This window comes from Mus caroli, chromosome 5 (assembly GCF_900094665.2).
Source record: "Mus caroli chromosome 5, CAROLI_EIJ_v1.1, whole genome shotgun sequence".
Lineage (NCBI taxonomy): Eukaryota > Metazoa > Chordata > Mammalia > Rodentia > Muridae > Mus > Mus caroli.
The window spans coordinates 28,330,209-28,347,646 of record NC_034574.1 but is presented as its reverse complement, the minus strand read 5'-3'; the positions used below and the strand labels follow the sequence as shown (position 1 = coordinate 28,347,646).

General features: G+C 49.1%; 1 protein-coding gene across 7 annotated transcripts in view; it reads right to left on the bottom strand.

Annotated features, from left to right (window-relative positions):
• Window positions 1-17,438, bottom strand: part of Uvssa (UV stimulated scaffold protein A) — a 45,454-nt gene that overhangs the window by 13,616 nt on the left and 14,400 nt on the right. For all 7 annotated transcript variants that reach the window (XM_021163841.2, XM_021163840.2, XM_029477454.1 and 4 more), the window contains exons 3-8: window positions 16,671-17,001; window positions 15,830-15,950; window positions 14,609-15,004; window positions 12,921-13,033; window positions 12,593-12,721; window positions 2,247-2,352 (exon numbers count right to left, since the gene is read on the bottom strand). In XM_021163841.2, the coding sequence (XP_021019500.1) occupies window positions 2,247-2,352; window positions 12,593-12,721; window positions 12,921-13,033; window positions 14,609-15,004; window positions 15,830-15,950; window positions 16,671-17,001 (1,196 nt within the window). The remainder of the gene's footprint in view (window positions 1-2,246; window positions 2,353-12,592; window positions 12,722-12,920; window positions 13,034-14,608; window positions 15,005-15,829; window positions 15,951-16,670; window positions 17,002-17,438) is intronic.

Sequence of the window (17,438 nt, the reverse complement as noted above, 5' to 3'; positions counted from 1 at the left end):
AATCACCCCACACTCAGTAGTGGAACCTGCAGTATTCTATTGAAAACCATGGATTAGTCTATATTAGGAACAGGTAGCAGGGCAGCACAACTCTGTTGTGGGGCCTGAGCCAGGCTGGGATGATCATGAGTAAATGTGGGTTGTAACTCCCAAACCAGAGCAACTTGTGACTTCTCTGTGTAGCCTCACAGCAGGCTGTTCATGGCTGTGTCCCAGCAAGTGGCAGTGGGAGATGCTTCAAAGCCTCTTTTGCTGGACTCAAATGGCCAACAGTCAGAAGCCATCTAGATATTGGCAGACACGGGGCTATCTCTGATCAGGAGGACTAAAGGATTTGTTCTAGCCCTGTCTATTTCCACTGGTGGCTGGAAAGGGAACACTGTGTGTTGCTGTCGTCCAGAGTGACATTAAGTAAGCATCTGTGAACAGGGGCTGCTGTCCTCATAGGCACCATCACTGGACATTCCTAAGCCATGGGCCAAAGACATCCTCTCCTGGGATGAAAGGAATCTGTTTTGTTCTTTGAGGATAATCCTTGGCCCTGCTACATATGACCTGGAGCCACTCAAAACCTGTGTACAGTCAGACTTACCATGTCTGCTGGAAGGATATGGAACATCAGAACAGGATGCAGAGGCCCAAGCTAAAAAATTCTAGTGCAACCATGACCCCTGAGTCAGTGCTGGCTCCCAAGATCTCCTGAAGACTCCAAGAGCCAGAGCCAGTCCTACAGCTTAAGGATGAAAGTGTGGCTTCCAAGGAGGACAGAGGACATCATGGCATCTAAGAACTCAGGTACATAGGTGGGTGCTAACCACACTGTCTGGACCCTGAGAGTATCCCTGCCCTCACTGTCCACAGTTCAAGACTTGTGGCCTCAGATTCAGCCACAGCCACACCAGCATCTTGCTAGACAAGGATCTCATCCAGGTGAGAGTAAAACAAAGAGGAGGCAAAAACCATCCTGGGCACAGGAGGATGGCCATGTTGTCCATTATACCTGAAGCACTTCCTGGTGTTGGTCATGACATATATCCTATCAGGTGGGAGACAATAAACTCCACCTCAGGTAGAGACTGGTGCTTGAAGAAGCATGTGAGTAGAGGTTTGGAAGGTTATGGGATTTGTAGGCTGAGGAACCCAGGAGAGCACTGTGAGACTGAGGCCTGGAGAAACTGTAATGGTATACACAACTCAGCAAGGCAGGCTTGCCCACAAGCAGCAGGTGAGGCAAGCAGGCATAAGAGGACAGCTCTACTAGGCAGGGAGCTCTTCATGGGGCATCAGAATATTGGGACTTCTGCAGAGTAGGCCAGACCAGGCCACTGTGCTCAGCCAAGGGGTCACCAGTAGCCCTTGAGTGTGGGAGGTTCCTCCTGACAATCACACACTCACTGATTCCCAAGCACCTGGCCTGCCCAGGAGATGGCACTAGGCAAAGGGCTGAGGACTGAGGGGTGAGGGGTGAGTCTGCCTAGGCTAATTTGGCTTGACACTCCTAATGGGTCATGGCTTTACACACAAGTCATCTAATCATCTAAATTCTCTTAACAAATTCAAATTCCACCCCATAAATACCAGTTCAAACCCACTGTGTACACCCCACAGAAGCCAGACAACTTGATTTTACTTGCTTCTTTTTGGCATAAGTGGTTCCGTAATCTGAGGCTGTGACCTGGGCCTGGGATCCCCTTTAAGTCCACACCTGCTCTCTGGAGGGCACAGATCTAGGGTACAGAGTGTGGCTTAGAGCTATCTTGGGAAAGGGGAAGCTCCTAGATGGGAAATGCCTGTATGTCACAGTAGTGCTCTATGTGTGACAAGCTGCTTCTTGCCATGGGGTCCAGACATTCCTGAGTCAGAGGCCATGTCTGTGACCTCAAAGACACGAAGCAGGGATGCTTTGATCATGATATCTGCCTCCCCTCCACCCTGGTGTAGGCCCTATGTGGGCAAAGGCATCCCAATCAGACTTCATCCCTGACCCACAGCCAGAGCATCAAATGGCCCAGAAGACCCTATGTGATATCCTGCCATGTTCTGGCCACAGGGGGACTCAGGGCACAAAAGAAAAACTCTACAACTTAAATACAAGCAACAGTTACTGACACAACAGCTGTACAAGGGAAGTTCACAGCTAAATTCCTTGGGTCAATGTCACAACCTAGAGGCATTGTCCAGAGTGGGAACCTGGCTCTCCAGTACCCTTGATGCCCAATCCTACCCCCTGTGGACTCACAGCTCACCATATTCAGCTCGTAGATGGTCAGGGATTCGAGGCTCATAACCCTCTTTCTCTGGGACCTCCACAAAGTCCTGATCCTCATCCTCGCTGTCCTCCAGTGCTTCTGTCTGTGGAAACAATCCCAAATACAAATAAGTCACCAGTGTAGTACCCAACAGCAGCTGTCCATGGACTGAGGACAGGTGTCACTTCTTACAGGGCTTAGTTTAGGACTTCAACAACAGATGTTGATAGTCTTTAATTACAATGTCTCTAAAGCTGCTCTTATTCTTAAATCACAGTGCCTTGGCCTGGCTCCCACCTGGAGCTATTCCCTAACTACCACCAACCCTCTTGTGCCTGCTGCAGTGGGCATCACCAAGGACCTGCACAGATGCCTCATCCCCATTAGGCAGGCAGCAGAGCATGAGTTAATGGTGCTGCCATCTTACCTACAGCTCTTCCATGCCCAAGGAAGCCACCAAGTTCATAGGTCATAACACTTGCTATGCCTCAGACCCACTGCCCTCCAGTCTCACTGCAGAAATGTCCTCTGATAAGTTTCCTCCCACCCTACTTCCCACTGACCTATTTCTCCAGAATCTTCCACACCCAGGATAGGAAGCCAGAAACCCAACCTATTATATGAGGGACAGGCTCAGCTCACTAAGGCAAGGAAGTCCACACCCTTAGGGATGTGATACCCCTTAGATTGTGGTGGCCCCTTGAATTTTGGTGCCCCTGCTAAGTTTCAATGCTCTTGCAGCTTCCAAAGCTGGGCATGGTGGTACACACCTTTAATCTCAGGGCGTGTCTGTGTACAAAATAAAGGGGAAGGTATAAGGGTTGAGATAAAGAGAAGATTCTACTATAACAGCAATCCACATAGCCCTGGTTGACCAGCAGGAGCATTGTACTGAGTATCCATCAATGTCTTAGAGTGGACTGGGCTGTTGGGAGGCAGAGGCAGGTGAGAAGGCCAGCTCAGTGTATGTAGCAAGTTCCTGGATAGTTTCATAATAGAGATAATAGAGAGACCCTGTTTCAAAGAGCAGATGGATAGATCAATCGATAGATAGACAGACAGACAGACAGACAGAGGCAGCTTCAGGGCAAAATTGAGACAAGGATGGTCCCTGTCAAGGGAATGCTAACTTATGGGACCTTCATAGGATTATAAGAAAAACTCTGAAAAACTTAAACAGTACATTTTAAAACCATTCCCAATAGCAATTTTGAATTACAGATGTTCCCTCATGTTCCTGACTTTCCTGAAGGGAGAAAGGCCATCTAAGGAGTAGCTTCTAGTCACAGGGCAGGCACTACTGTGCATTGGAAGCCACGCCAAGCAGATGACAGTCACCATGGAGGAGGGACTACAGTGCATCACCTACTTATGCCCCAGCTCAGCATGCTGCCCGCCCAGGTAGAGCCGGGCTCCTTCCTGGGGCTGCAGGAAGCATCAGCAGCCACATCTGGTCATGCCTGCTGGCCCCATGCCCCAGCCTGGGAGACTGCTGCCCAGAGAGAGCATAATCAGATGCAAATGCACTTTGTTTTGGTGCAGCCCACAGTCGTGCATCTGGGAAGCACAGGAGACATTAATCATCGGAAACTGTAATTTTTGTTATCAGTCTAACACTGATCAAAAGGGAAGCCTGTCTCCACCGCTGACCTGTGAAACGTCCCAATTATACTCTTTGGAAATGACAGGGGCACTTAACTCCCGAGCTGAGCAAATGACGACGATCAATCACGTTTGAATAACAATGAGCCGCGGACCTGAAAATTATTTTTGTATAGAATCTACCCAGGAATTTATGAAAGGTGGAAAGCAGCCCAAGGTTTTAGGGCATTACGGGCTCAGCTAGTGCAGTGCGTATCAAACACTAAACAGAATTTATGTGTTTTAATTTTCTAAAAGGTAGATGTGGACTGGGTGCTACAATGCATAGCATATAGTGCCAGGTTTTAAATATGGGGGTCATTTTCATAAAATATTATGCTTATTGCCCACACCCTTGAATTCTGCTGGGGACTTTTTATCAAAATTTTATTCCCTAAAAAATACTCGCTGGGCGGTGGTGGCGCACACCTTTAATCCCAGCACTTGGGAGGCAGAGGCAGGCAGATTTTGAGTTCGAGGCCAGCCTGGTCTACAAAGTGAGTTCCAGGACAGCCTGGGCTACACAGAGAAACCCTGTCTCAAAAAAGAAAAACAAAAAACAAATAAACAACAACAACAAAAATTCAACTGCTAACTATTCTAACTGTATCTTCTTTCTTCCCAACTACAGTCATTTATTTTTAGATTAAATTTGAGGCCCCAGGTTCTTCCTTGTTCTTAAATTAGCACTGATAAAGGCCTCTGGCTGCTTTTCCACCACGTGTTTGCCCCCCATGAGACCCAGGCACTCTCTGGAGCCACAGAGAGAGCCACCAGCCATTCCTATACTTTACTTAGCAACTATTCGGAGATGGAGTACTCCAATTGCAACAACTACAATTTAGAGATGTCACTGTTAATACTTAAGTGAAACTAAAGTGAAATTTTAATTCACACTTGGTAAATACTAGTATTGCAAATTCTTGGTGCTGATGTTACCAAGGACAGCTGACAGATGAGCCATACTGAAGGATGGAAAATTACTCTGCTGTGGGAAAGTTCTGAGCCCTAGCTGTCGGGACACTCCTTTGACCTGCTCAGGAGCTTGACCAGGAATATTGTCACAAAAGACAGTCCCTGGAAAGGTAACACAGTGCAGAGAGAAGGCTTTCCTGGAGTGATCTTGAATCACAGTTGACTAGCCTCCACTCACTTACTTTGGAATTTAAATAATTAAGAGGTCGTGACCATTGTGGTAGAACCTGCTTTTAAGGTCACAGGGGAAGTTGGACAGATGCCAGCATCCAGAGGGCGTCTGCATAAAGTACCTAGACGCCAGAGTCCTGGGAAAGAGCTCACACCTGCTAAAAAGGCATCAGGATTAGTGATGTCTTCAAAATGAGACCAGACTTTTGAAATGTTCTCAGGAAGGGTCTACCTTTATCCCAGGCGAGGGCCAAGCTTTCTACTGTGAGGAAAGAACACAAAATGAACTGTGTGAAACCAGGCAGGAGGAGCAAGCCTTAGTGAGCCCTGCACAGGGGACCGCACACCAGCACAGGCTGCCTTTCTCACTCAGACCTCTTCTGATGGGTGAAATCCTTGGGTGCCTTTGAGGGATATGGCAGGTGGTCAGAAACCCTTCCAGCCAATCAGAAGACTTCTCCTAAGCTGGCCCTCAAGTGGGAGCAACAGACCCACCCCTACAGAGGGCCAACTCATCCACCCACAAAACAGAAACAAGCTTTCGCCCACCGCTGTTGTGTGGTAGGGGTACTGCTGGTTTTATACAAATTGATTCTCACCCACAGTTAAAAGGATTTAGAAAAATGAGTCGTCATGATCATAATTAAACAAGCAATAAAACGGCTAAAATATACAACGCAATCAGTTTACAGGAGTGGGGTGGTGAGTGCTAATTATTTGCGAAGGGATGGGAAGAGCGTCTCGACGTCCAGAAACCCATGGCCGCCGAGCTCACAGCCTACAGATACAGCTGGAACCATTAAATAAATTTTGTGCGATCTAATTAACTTGGTGCGCAATCTCAATTACTTTTCACCCAAGAAATCACTTTTGTTCAGTTTTATGTGTGTCTATTTCCCTTTTAAAAAAAAAATGATGTAAGGCCTCGTCAGACAAGTGAGTTCCAAACTGCATTTGTCTTTCAGCGGCTTGATGGCTATGCATTTAAAAACCCATTCTATCTTATAAACTAAAAATTAAACGTGCTCAGCTGTGATGGCCGTCATTGCATCTGCTATTTATATGCTAATGCCCTCCCTGGAAGGCCGTGCAAATTGCCCGGCCAGGCCAATATCTCATGTGCATCTCGGCTGCCAGGGACGCACCTTCAGAGGACAGAGGGCGTTGTGGTGCTGACCACGTGATAACACAGAACAGGCACCTGGTGGCCAGAAGGGCCAGCACTGAGTCAAATCTGCCCAGATGCAAGCAGGGCACCAGAGCATACACTCAAGTCCAAAAAACTAGGCTGGAGCAAAACATCATTTTCTGGAATGACCATCTCTCAATGTGTAAAGACCACACTCACAAGAAAGATCTCACAACAAACAGCATTGCAGGACACACAGGGGCAGGCATTTCTCCTCCTCCTCCTCTCTCTCCTAATCTCCTAGAACAGTCCACAAAAATCTACCCTTGAGAATTCAGTTTGACGAAGAACCCCACTGTCAGAGAACTTCCTAGAAGTGGGGCCCAAGGGTTGAGGTTTGCCTACTACATAGTATGAGGCAAGAAACCTGGTCACATATGCCTAGAAGTCCATTTCCGGAGCAAGGCTAAGGCTAGAATTCTCGGCTAGATCCAAACAAGCAGTTAGCAAGACAGCTAGGGAATCACATGCTGTCAATCAAACTGAGGGCTGGTAGCCTAGGTGGCCACTGGCAAGGTGCTCTGGGTTTTCTAATGTAACTAGCCTGTTCTGGGGACCATATATACATGCTCTCAATGACAAGGCTGTATGAGTGGTCAGAGGCAGGGAGAGTTATCCTGAATGAGGTTATGTGAACTCCACACTTTACCATCCAATGAAATGTGAAAGCACTAAGCGTTCTTCCTAGGAGTTTGCAGAGATGGCCGACCACACAAGAGAGAAGAGTGCCCTCTCTTGTGTGGGCCTACAACTAACAGCTTCCTTCTAGGTTAGAGCAGGTCGCTCTCTGTGCCTTGGTTGCCATCTCAGGTGAGAGCAGGTGGCTAGCCTCTGGAAACATGAGGCCATGCTATGCTGTGTGGCCTGCCTCAAAGATACTGGGCCATGTTCATCAGGCATCCTCTCCACTAGGCATCTCAGGCTTCAGGAGGGGCCAGGACTCATACATCCTGGTTTCTCAACTGTAAAATGGAGGAGATAATCTGATAGGGGTACTCCTAGAGTAAAGAGGTAACATGTGAGAAGGTGTTGAGAGCTAGCTCATTCTGGAAAGACAAATGATTGGGCTGGACACTGGAGCCAGGGAAACCAAGACTAGATTCATACAGTGGGGGGTGGGAGGGTATGGGCTGGTACGAGGCTGCTGAGCTGTTTTCTGCCATCCTTGTGAGCTGACCTCATAAGAACTTGTGTTCAACCCCCTCCCAACTCTCTGCTGTTGGGCGTGCTTGGCCTTCAGTGTGATGGAGGGAGCATAGCTCTGAGGAGGAGGCTGTTTACAGGCCCTGCTGCTGCACAAGGTCCCGCAGGCTGATTTAGTTTCCCTGCTTTCCCCGGGTGTGCCTGACGGTTCAACATTTCATTCCCTGGGGTTTTCTGCTTCTGTCCTTTTCACCTACAAGAAGCAAATCCTGCAGAGCCCAGGGAGCTTTCTTAACACTGTGCAGGAAAGGATCTGGGCCTGGGGAGCTCCCAGTGTAGCACCCATAAGCCTGGGAGTGAGAATGATCTGAAAGGCAGGCTGGCGAGCACCCAACCCAGAAAAACAAGCAACGCTGCACAGCGTGCACCAAACAGACGGATTCTCACTGCTGCGAGAGAGCGAAGATGAGACCACGGATCCATCAGGGTGGCTGCCACATGGCCCACGGGACTGGCTTGCACAAAGATGCATTTATAACCACATGAACAAGTAGACCAACAGTCCAGGAAGGAAGACCAGCTGCTGACAAGTCAGACAAGCTGATGTCTGAAGTCACCGCTCTGAGCACCACTTGGTGGGAATTCGTATTTTGTTAATTACACAATACAAAGTAACCATGATCAGAGCTACATAATGAAAAGGCAGGCAATTTAAAAGTTTTCAAAGGATTTTTATCAGTGTAAATAATGAGGCCGCCATGGATTACTACAGCTCTTCTGTAACAGAGCAGTGGAAACCAACTCGACCAAATGGCCCTGCACATTGATCCGCTCGAGATTTATCCCCAGCCTGCCTTCAAACTGAGCTGAAGTGAGCACACTCTGTAAGGCAAATGCTTAGACGTGTTTAAACTGGTTTAAGTATTTCTGAAGGCAGACCATCTGTGTCAAAAGGAAAGCAATACCGCACAGAAACAAATAGCAACATTCAAAGGGGCTGGACTCCAGGGATGCCAGGGGGGGACAGGCCGGACCAGCGCAGCCTGTACCCACCCAGCCTTCCAAAGACAGCCTGCACCCATACCAAGTCTCACCTGCTGTTTATGACTGGTAGTACTGTATTTGTTTCAATCTCACACATTTGTTAGAAGTTCTAAGATGTTTAAATCATGCATTATTGAATTAGTGTCCCTTGCTCAGCCTGTTCTACATGAGGAGTTAACGATGCCAATCCCGTGCTAAATGGGGAAACACTAGGAAATGATTTCAACCCTCCGTAAATTTTATTTGGAAATTAGTGAACACCTCATCATGATTTCTAATTAAAACAGCTCTAATTAACACAGACATTCATTAGCCCTCTCCATGCCCTTCCCCCACAAGACACTGTGATGCAGCAGCCTTGCAAGGAGCTGCCCACCAGATGCAGGAAGGGCGGGCGATGTGCAGATAGGCAGTTGCTGTATCTATTCTGGGAAGCACTGCTCACCTGAGCCTGGGCGCTGCCACTCACAGACCGGGAGCCGCCAATCACTTCATCTACAGACAGCGACTCACTCGCTCTCTAGCTGCGGCAAGCAAAATCTCCAAGGACTTCAGAACAGTGCCTTTCGTTAAAAATCAGTTTGTAGAGACAGGTCTGGGAAGTGTCCATTCAACTGACAGCAGCGCTGAGCAATACCTGCCTTCCTCCTGAAGGGAGGGAGGGCATCATCAATCCAAGGGCTACCACCTTCTCAGGCCTGGGCAGCTCTACATACCCACAGGATGGCCTGGGCTAATGTGCTGACCTATGTATGTGACCAGAGGACTCCCATAGCACTGTAAAGGGCCTGCCTTCACAGCAGGTCCTGCAGGCACAAATGGAAGTAGCCAGACTTCAGCTGTGAGGGCTGCCCCTATCTGCTGAGATGCACAAGGGGTACTAATCTGGGTAGGAACAGGCTAGCAGCTACTGAGTGGACAGTGGAAAGAGGGCAGACCCTGGGTATCATCACATCAACCTGAATGCCCACTGTGTACCACAGAAAAACTGCATTCACAGTGTTACAGTGCTGGGTGTCCACTCTCATGTCTATGTCTCATGGGCGTTAGGAGATGGCCAGTGAAACTGCCCTCAGTCCTGACATAGTCATGCTATGACCAGTGATGACTTACTATGAGCCCAGTATCCCTTACGCCACAACAGAAATCTAGGACTGCAGCTGGATTAGGACAGCTAAGAGGAGTCAGGGCAAGCTACTTAGTCCCTTTTTGGTGTAATACTAGGGATTAAACCTAGTGCCTCAAACATGCTAAGCTGCACTCTACCACTGAGCTAAATCCCCAGGACTCTTTGTATTTTGAAACAAGGGCTTGCTAAATTGCCTAGGCAGTCCTTGAAATCACTCTATAACTAAGGCTGGTCTTGAAGTAATGATCCTCCTGCCTCAGTCTTTCAAGTAATTGGGAAGACAAGCTTCTATATCCAGATCCAGTTTCCACTCAGCTGCCTTGAATGCATGGCTGTTACCATACATTGTGGTATAAGCACACAACATGGATTTTTTTTTAACCTGGGCTCTGGGAATGCAAGCTGCTGCTCCTGAAGCTGGCTGAACTAAACACAGAACCCTGACCCAGGAGGTTGCATGTCTTCACCATCACCCATAAAGGCCTCATGAGTGCCCTGTAGGTCAGAGGAAGACTGCCCAGGTCTCCTCTAGCAGCCAACCACTCAGCAGTCAGGAAATATGGAGATAAGAGATGAGGGTAAGGCAACAGCACACAACACCCAGCTTTATCTTCCTGACAAAGCTGCAAGACAAGGAGAACAGCCAGGTTGCTAAGACCCTTAGGGCTTGCAGTTCTGCCTGCCCCAACACTGCTGTTGGTCCCAGTAAGGAAATGCAGGCTAGCAATACCTAGGCCTGGCAAAACCCTTCTGTGCTACCCAAGAGTATTCAGAGCTCTGTGGTCACTCCCTGGAGTACTAGCTATCCAGGGATGTTCCTACACTGCCAAGGCCCTCTAGCAAGGTGACTGTCCCACAGAATAAGTTCTTCAGGGAGGAATTGGGGTACACAACATAATGAGGTGGCCTCACTTCACAGGCTGGTTGTTAGGTCACCCTGAAAGGTAGCCCCATATGGCGCAGCCTTGGCCAAACTGATCACTGATGACTACGGACACTGAGTTTAGAGAGAAAACAAACTTCCTGACAGCTGCAGTGAGGGCCAGAGCTGTCACTTTCCTCGTGGCTATAGAAATGTTCTTCGCTGTAAATATATTGCTCAAAATTAACAAGTTGACTTAGCTAGGTAACACAAGAAAATGTAACTCTCATAAGCTGTTAACGACACATACCACACACTGCCAAGACAGCCTCAATTACGGCACTGTATTCCCATGATTGCCATAAACTCAAGCGCGTTGGCTGACTGAAAGAGGACCGAGGTCGCCCTCTGCTGGCCCACATCACACACGCCCTCTGCAAAGCTGGGACCATCAAACAGCTGCAAAAGTCAAGGGCTCCCTCCTGTGTCCTCTGGCTCCAGCACCTGAACTGTTATTTCAATGTACCTACTGGCTGCCACAGACTGGTCAACATGGTGCTAGACATGGAGTGCTCTTGATTTTAGGCTGGAGCAATGGATGGCTTCAAATCTGATCTTTCCCTCAGTAAAGACAGAGTTAAGTCCACCTCAAAGCTACTTTCCAAAATAGAATTTATAAGTCAGACTACCCAGGTCAGTTGACCCACTAACCTCTAAGGTAGTGCTTCTCAGCCTTCCTAATGCTGCCATTTACAGTTCCTTGTGTTGTGGTGGCCCCAACCAAAAAATTATTTCCTTACTACTTCACTTCTGTAATTTTGCTACTCTTATGAATCATAATGTAAATATCTGATATGCAGGATATCTGATATGTGACCCCTGTGAAAGGGCCATTTGACCCCCCAAATGGTCACAACCCAGATGTTGAAAATCACTTCACTAAGGCAAGGTCAGGGACTAAGCTCACAGTTCAGGTTTGGGATCTGGGTTCAGAACAGGAGTCCATGGGGATGTGGCAGCTCTGATGTCTGTTTTCTCTGTAAACCAGCTGAGAGGAGCCAGTGAGATGTCTCAGCAGGAAAAGGCACTTGCTAAGGACTTGAGTCCTGTCCCTGGACCTACATGGTACAAGGAGAGAACACACACACACACACACACACACACACACACACATGTTAAAACTGAGAGAAACTGAGAGCTGAGAGAAACATGGGATGATGATGAGCTTGGAGCTCTGGAAAGAATTGGGTGACACAGAGAGGCTGGACTGTGACAGTTTTGTATCTTTCAATTAAATTCCAAGACCCAACTCCCCTAAGACCAGCCATCCCTTCAGCTCTGTGGTCACCTATGCAGAATCCCAGTCCCAGGTAGCCCAGATACAGGCACTCTACTCCTACTCCTCCAAAGGCAGCGCCTCCTCCAGGTGCAGCAATGTACTCTGCCTTCCAGCCAGCTCCAGTGTACCTCACATGGACGGCCTCTGTGACCCCGAGGTCATTACAGGACTGTGTCTTTGCTCACAACTGGCACCCACAACACATGCCTACACCTCTTCACCTCTCTCTGGCCCTGCCTGGACTCCCATCTCTCTAGCCTCAGCAAAAAGACCCATGTATCCCTCTCTGATCTATTTTAACGCCAGATCCTCACTCGGGGAGATACAGTACCTTGCCAGCCCCCTGAATCACAAGAGTACCCTGTTGTTGCTCACAAACAACCTGGCCTAACAGACAGGCAGTCTTCAGGTCTCCACCCAAAGTGCAAGGTGTTCATGCTCACCTCTGACTGCACCTGAGCACTCTGTAGGTTTCATTTTGTCCGACCTGCCCAAAGACACGAGTCCCTATTTGCTAGCTACTCCCCAGAAGTCCCCACCTATTAAACACAGCCTGATTCTTTGGGGGTCTTGGGAGGAGCCCTTGACACATGGGTTTTCAGTACTTTCAAAGTATCCTTGGCTGAACAGACACCAACAGCAGAAATGTAGCGACCATGGCATGAATGACTTCACGGGAAGACTTGCTGAGGGACAGGACAGAATCCCAAGCCAAGAAGAGCAGACTCCCATCACAGAACTTAGTAAGGAAAAAGCCAGAATCCTCTGAATCTGATGACGCCTGACTGTTCAAATGGCCAAGTGAAGAGTCCTGGGACCTTTCAGCCTCAGCTCCATGAACTGAACTCACCCTGCTCCTTTGTCCTCTCCCAGGCTCAATGTTCAGTTCTTCATACTTCTTCAGAGCAAGTTCCAGTTCCATTTTCAGGTCAATGGCCTGTTTTAAATGTGCACTGTAGGTCCCTGCACGGGTAAACCGCTGTAAAACAAAGGATGACTCACAATGGTTCCAGACAGTCCCCAGACAGCCCATGCCCCTTCCTGTAGGAAGAGACAGGGTACCAGGGAGAGGGAGAATGCTCATTTCCACCCAGGACAGTGTTCTCGCCTTCCACAGCCTTGCCTTGCCTGGGCTTTCAGCCCAAGTTCACTGCTGCAGCCCGAATGCCCTGCCTCACCTGGACCCAGGAGCACACAGTTGGCAGAAACTTGTTCTGGATGAGTTTGAGCGAGTCTCGAGCAGCATGGAGCACAGCAAGGTTGTCTTCATTCTCCTGAACCTTCAGACCATCTAAAACAAGGCAAAGTAAGTATCATGGTTTGAGTATGCTTGGCCCAGGGAGTGGCACTATTAGGAGGTATGGCCTTGTTGGAGGAAGTGTGTCACTGTGGGGGTGGGCTTGGAGACCCTCCTCCAAGCTGCCTGGAAGCCAGTCTTCTCTTATCTGCCTTTGGATCAAGATGTAGAACTCTAAGCTCCTCCAGCTCCATGCTTGACTGGATGCTGCTGTGCCTCCTGCCTTGATGACAATGAACCTCTGAACCTGTAACCCAGCCCCAATTAAATGTTGTCCTTTATAAGAATTGCCTTGGTCATCGTGTCTGCTCACAGCAGTAATCCCCAAACTAAGACAGAAAGTCACAGAGGGATGCTGAGGCTGGACGCATAGCAGAGGCCATTAAACCCACTGGAAACGTGACTCCTAGCTGGTCTCAGACACTGAGAGAAAACAGTCTTTAATCTCAATCATTCTGGCTCCATGCAGACATGGCTTCCCACTCAGAGGGCTAGATCTCTCAGAGCCACCTTCTCTTGCCTCTTCTCTCAGGACTGCCCTCACCTTAGTCCCAGGGTCTCAGTGACCCCTGCCATTCTGCCTTTCCTTGACAGGTCCTTCATTTCCTTCATAAGCCCTGCTAGGAAGGGCCTCTAGAAAGGACCTCTCTAGCACCTGGTTGAATACAAGGCAAGGTGCAGTGCCTCAGAGACACAAACCTGAAGCTGTGGAACTTGGAGAGCTCCAGGCCCTTCCAACCATATCCCACATGGTGAACACATGCACCTATGAGGATACCCGATTCAGCAACGATGGATGGATGAACAAGAAAACACCTCTGTAGCCGGGCAGTGGTGGCCCACGCCTTAAATCCCAGCACTTGGGAGGAGAGGCAGGCAGATTTCTGAGTTCGAGACCAGCCTGGTTTACAGAGTGAGTTCTAGGACAGCCAGGGCTATACAGAGAAACCCTGTCTTGAAAAACCAAAAAAAAGAAAAGAAAGAGAAAGGGGAAGGGGAAAAGAAAGAGAGAGGAGGGATGGAGGGAGGGAGGGAGAAAGGGAGGGAGGGAGGGAAGGAGGGAGGGAGGGGGAGAGAGAGAAAGAGAGAGAGAGAGAGAGAGAGAGAGAGAGAGAGAGAGAGAGAGAGAGAGAGAGAGAGAGAGAGAGAGAGAGAGAGAGAGAGAGAGAGAGAGAGAGAACACCTCTGTAGCCCAAGGCTGAAATCCACAGCCAAACACAAACACAATGCTGTCTGTAACATGCTGTCATTCTAAACACAGCAAGAAATCATACTTTGCTCACATTTTCCTCTTAGCAGGTGGCCCTGGTGGACCTCCAGGTGGATGCCCATACAGCCTGCCAGGGACTTTATACCCTGATCATAGCCTCACTGGATTAGGACTCTAATAGCAGAGAATCCCAGCAGGAAAGGCTAACTAGATGGAAGTCCCTCTACCCCGCATAGTCCAACCCAAGGAGATGCTGTCTGTACATCTCAATTCTACCATGGGATAAGCCATTGCTTATTGTAGTGAGAGAGCTACAGACCTGACTAGAGCAGAGGGTGCAGGCAGCAGTGGCCAGTTACCTGAGGGGACTTCAACATCCAGCGTGTACTTGTGGGAACCCAGTCCATGGCTCCGCAGGAAATCATCCGGGTTGCTGGGTTCGTCCTCGTCCCTGGAGGGGTCTTTCATGGCTGTTTGGGGTAGTGCCTTCAGACCAACAACAGATCCTACATGGTATGCAGAGGCAACCAGGTCCTTGCTACAGCATGGCTGCTCTTCATCCTGGGGTCCAGAGAGACCAGACTCACGGGGAGTGGCCAGGTCCGGGCTCAAGGTGCAAGGAGCATGGCCCTCTGTCATGCTAGACGCCTCACCAAAGAACTTATCCTCTGGGCATGGTACAAAATCCAAGGGCACCAGCAACTTAAAGCAGTTCTCCACTTCTGTCAGGCAGCATTCAATTTCATCAGACATTTCTGCAGACATTGAGATACCTATTTACTCTGTCATCTTGAGTCAAAGAGCAACAGATGGCCAAGACTGCTTCCCAAGACACCAAGGGGTCATGATATTTAAAAAAAAAAAAAAAAAAAAAAGCCAAATGGACTGGCATATAAACCATACTTTCAACTATTTAATAAACTATCTAACACAGAAACTTAGTCTTTGAAGTAGATATCTCATTATGGTTGTGTGGCAGCTCACAGAAGCCTACATGACCACTGAAGGCCAACCTTCCAAAGAGGCCACACTTCTATACCATCACCATCACACACTTTCCAAAGTACCCCCTCCTAGAGGCCTGTAAGCCATCCATAGCACAACTGTCTGCTTGCAGCCCTCTCCAAGGCCGAGGCTTCTGAGGCTGACAACTAGGGCAGGTGTGAAGGAGGCTCTGGACACAGAAAGAACCCAAGACCTGTATCTGAGAACAGAGAGCAGCTGACCCATCTCACAAGGACTAGCTCCCAGGAAGGATGTGGATCTGGGGAAGGGAACTAGCAAGAACAGATGCTGGACATGAGAAGGACAAGATGGCCTCCTGCTAGTGCAGACTTCTTCTGAGATTCACACCTAGACTCAGCCTCTCTGCTCAGGGAGTCTTAAGACAAATAGTTACAGGCGGACCAAATCACAAGGAGAACACAAACACTACAGGCACCCTGTGAAGGCTCAACCCCACCCCAACCACTCTTGAATTGCAAACCTGCCCGTGTGGGTCTCAGATTAGATTAGAGAACAACTAGGAGACAAACACAGGGTCATGGGGGCAGTATCAAGGGCTTAGCCTCAGAAGTTACCTTCCATTTCCCTCTTAGCCCGGTCTGCACTTTCTCTGTGGATTTTGTCCAGGTGCTTCTGCTTCTCCTCTTCTCGCTTCCTTTCTGCCACAGTCCTAACATTTATATCCCGAAAATCTACCTGAGAAATCGAGAAGGAGGTTTAGGATTGCCTACAACAAACACAAACCCAAAGGAGGGGGAAAAAGACACATGGTCATCAACACAAGGCCAGGATCTCAATGGTTGTCAGTCCACAGCACTTCAAACAAGGCTGCTTCATCTTGCCACATCTTCCACCAGACATCCAGTGCCAAGGGTAACATGTTAGGAAACAATGTGCTCCAGGGTTACCAGATAGACCCAGAGGCTAACCACCACCCAGAAGTGAACCCCAGAGAATAGGGAACACCATACAGGGACCACAACCATGCAGAATGGCCCAGCCATTTGCCTGTGCTGCTGACAGGGACAGGGCCACATGAGGGTAGTGACAGGAGGGGTGAAAGAAATAACAGAACGTGGTGTTTTAATAAGCACAGCACCAGTCGGAGCCCGCAGCAAAAACTGAGCATTGCTTACTGTCAGGAAAAGGCTATGTCCCAGAAAGGGGGAGCCCACCCTAAAGCAGAAGGCATCTAGGATTATGATTCTATAGGCTCAGCTCCTCCCTGGCAGGGGCCAGGTACCCTGAGGCTGCTCTGACCTTTAGGAGCTTCGTCCATTCTACATGCTGATGCAGCTGCCCTGCATACCCAGCCTGTGCAAAGCCAAACACTCAGTGAAGTGAGCTCTCTCACTCATTGGCTGGCCTGTCCCTTCACCCCAGCAAAGAGCACTTTACTGTCCAAGAACCACTTACCTTTTTGGTGTGTTTTAGGAAGTGGTAGCCCAAGGCTAGCTTCTTATAGGCCTCCCCAAACTTCTCATTCCAACCTTCCACAGCTTGCATGGCTGCCTGCCTTAGCCTCTGAGCTGCCTCCCGAGGGGGTGGCAAGGGACGGTCACTATCTGTGCCCAGTGTGAGCTCGAGGAATTCCTGGAAGTCAGAAACAAGCAGCACTCTGAACTGATGAGAGCGGGTGAAGAGCTCATCCACGACCTGGAAGGCCGAGAGGCGGATCTCAGCATGGCCCTGGGTCAGCTGTGTGATCAGCAGGCGGTAGGCATGGCTCAGCTGCTCCTCGGAAGACCTGGGGACACAGGCCAGCCTAACTGAGTACTCACTCAGCAGAGACAAGTCAGCGTCACATTTTGGGTGGGGACACTACATTCACAAGTCTGTGTGTGTGTGGAGGGGGGGACTGCGCTCAGTATCCAATCCTCATTCTTCCCTTCTAAAGCTGAGTAGACATACCAGAGTCTCAGCACCAAGTGTGGCTCACTTCTGGCCTGTTTCTGTACTGCCCAGGAGCCAAGAGCATTTTCTACATTTTCAAATGGCTAAGGCAGCTGTTGGGGTGGCACAGTGGTAAAGCATCTGACTAGCTTATGTGAGGTTCTCAGCTGGACCTCCAGCACTGTAAGGATAAACATGGTGAAAACACAAAAGAATACAAACGTTACATTAAGAATCAAATGGGGGGCTGGTGAGATGGCTCGGTGGGTAAGAGCACCCGACTGCTCTTCC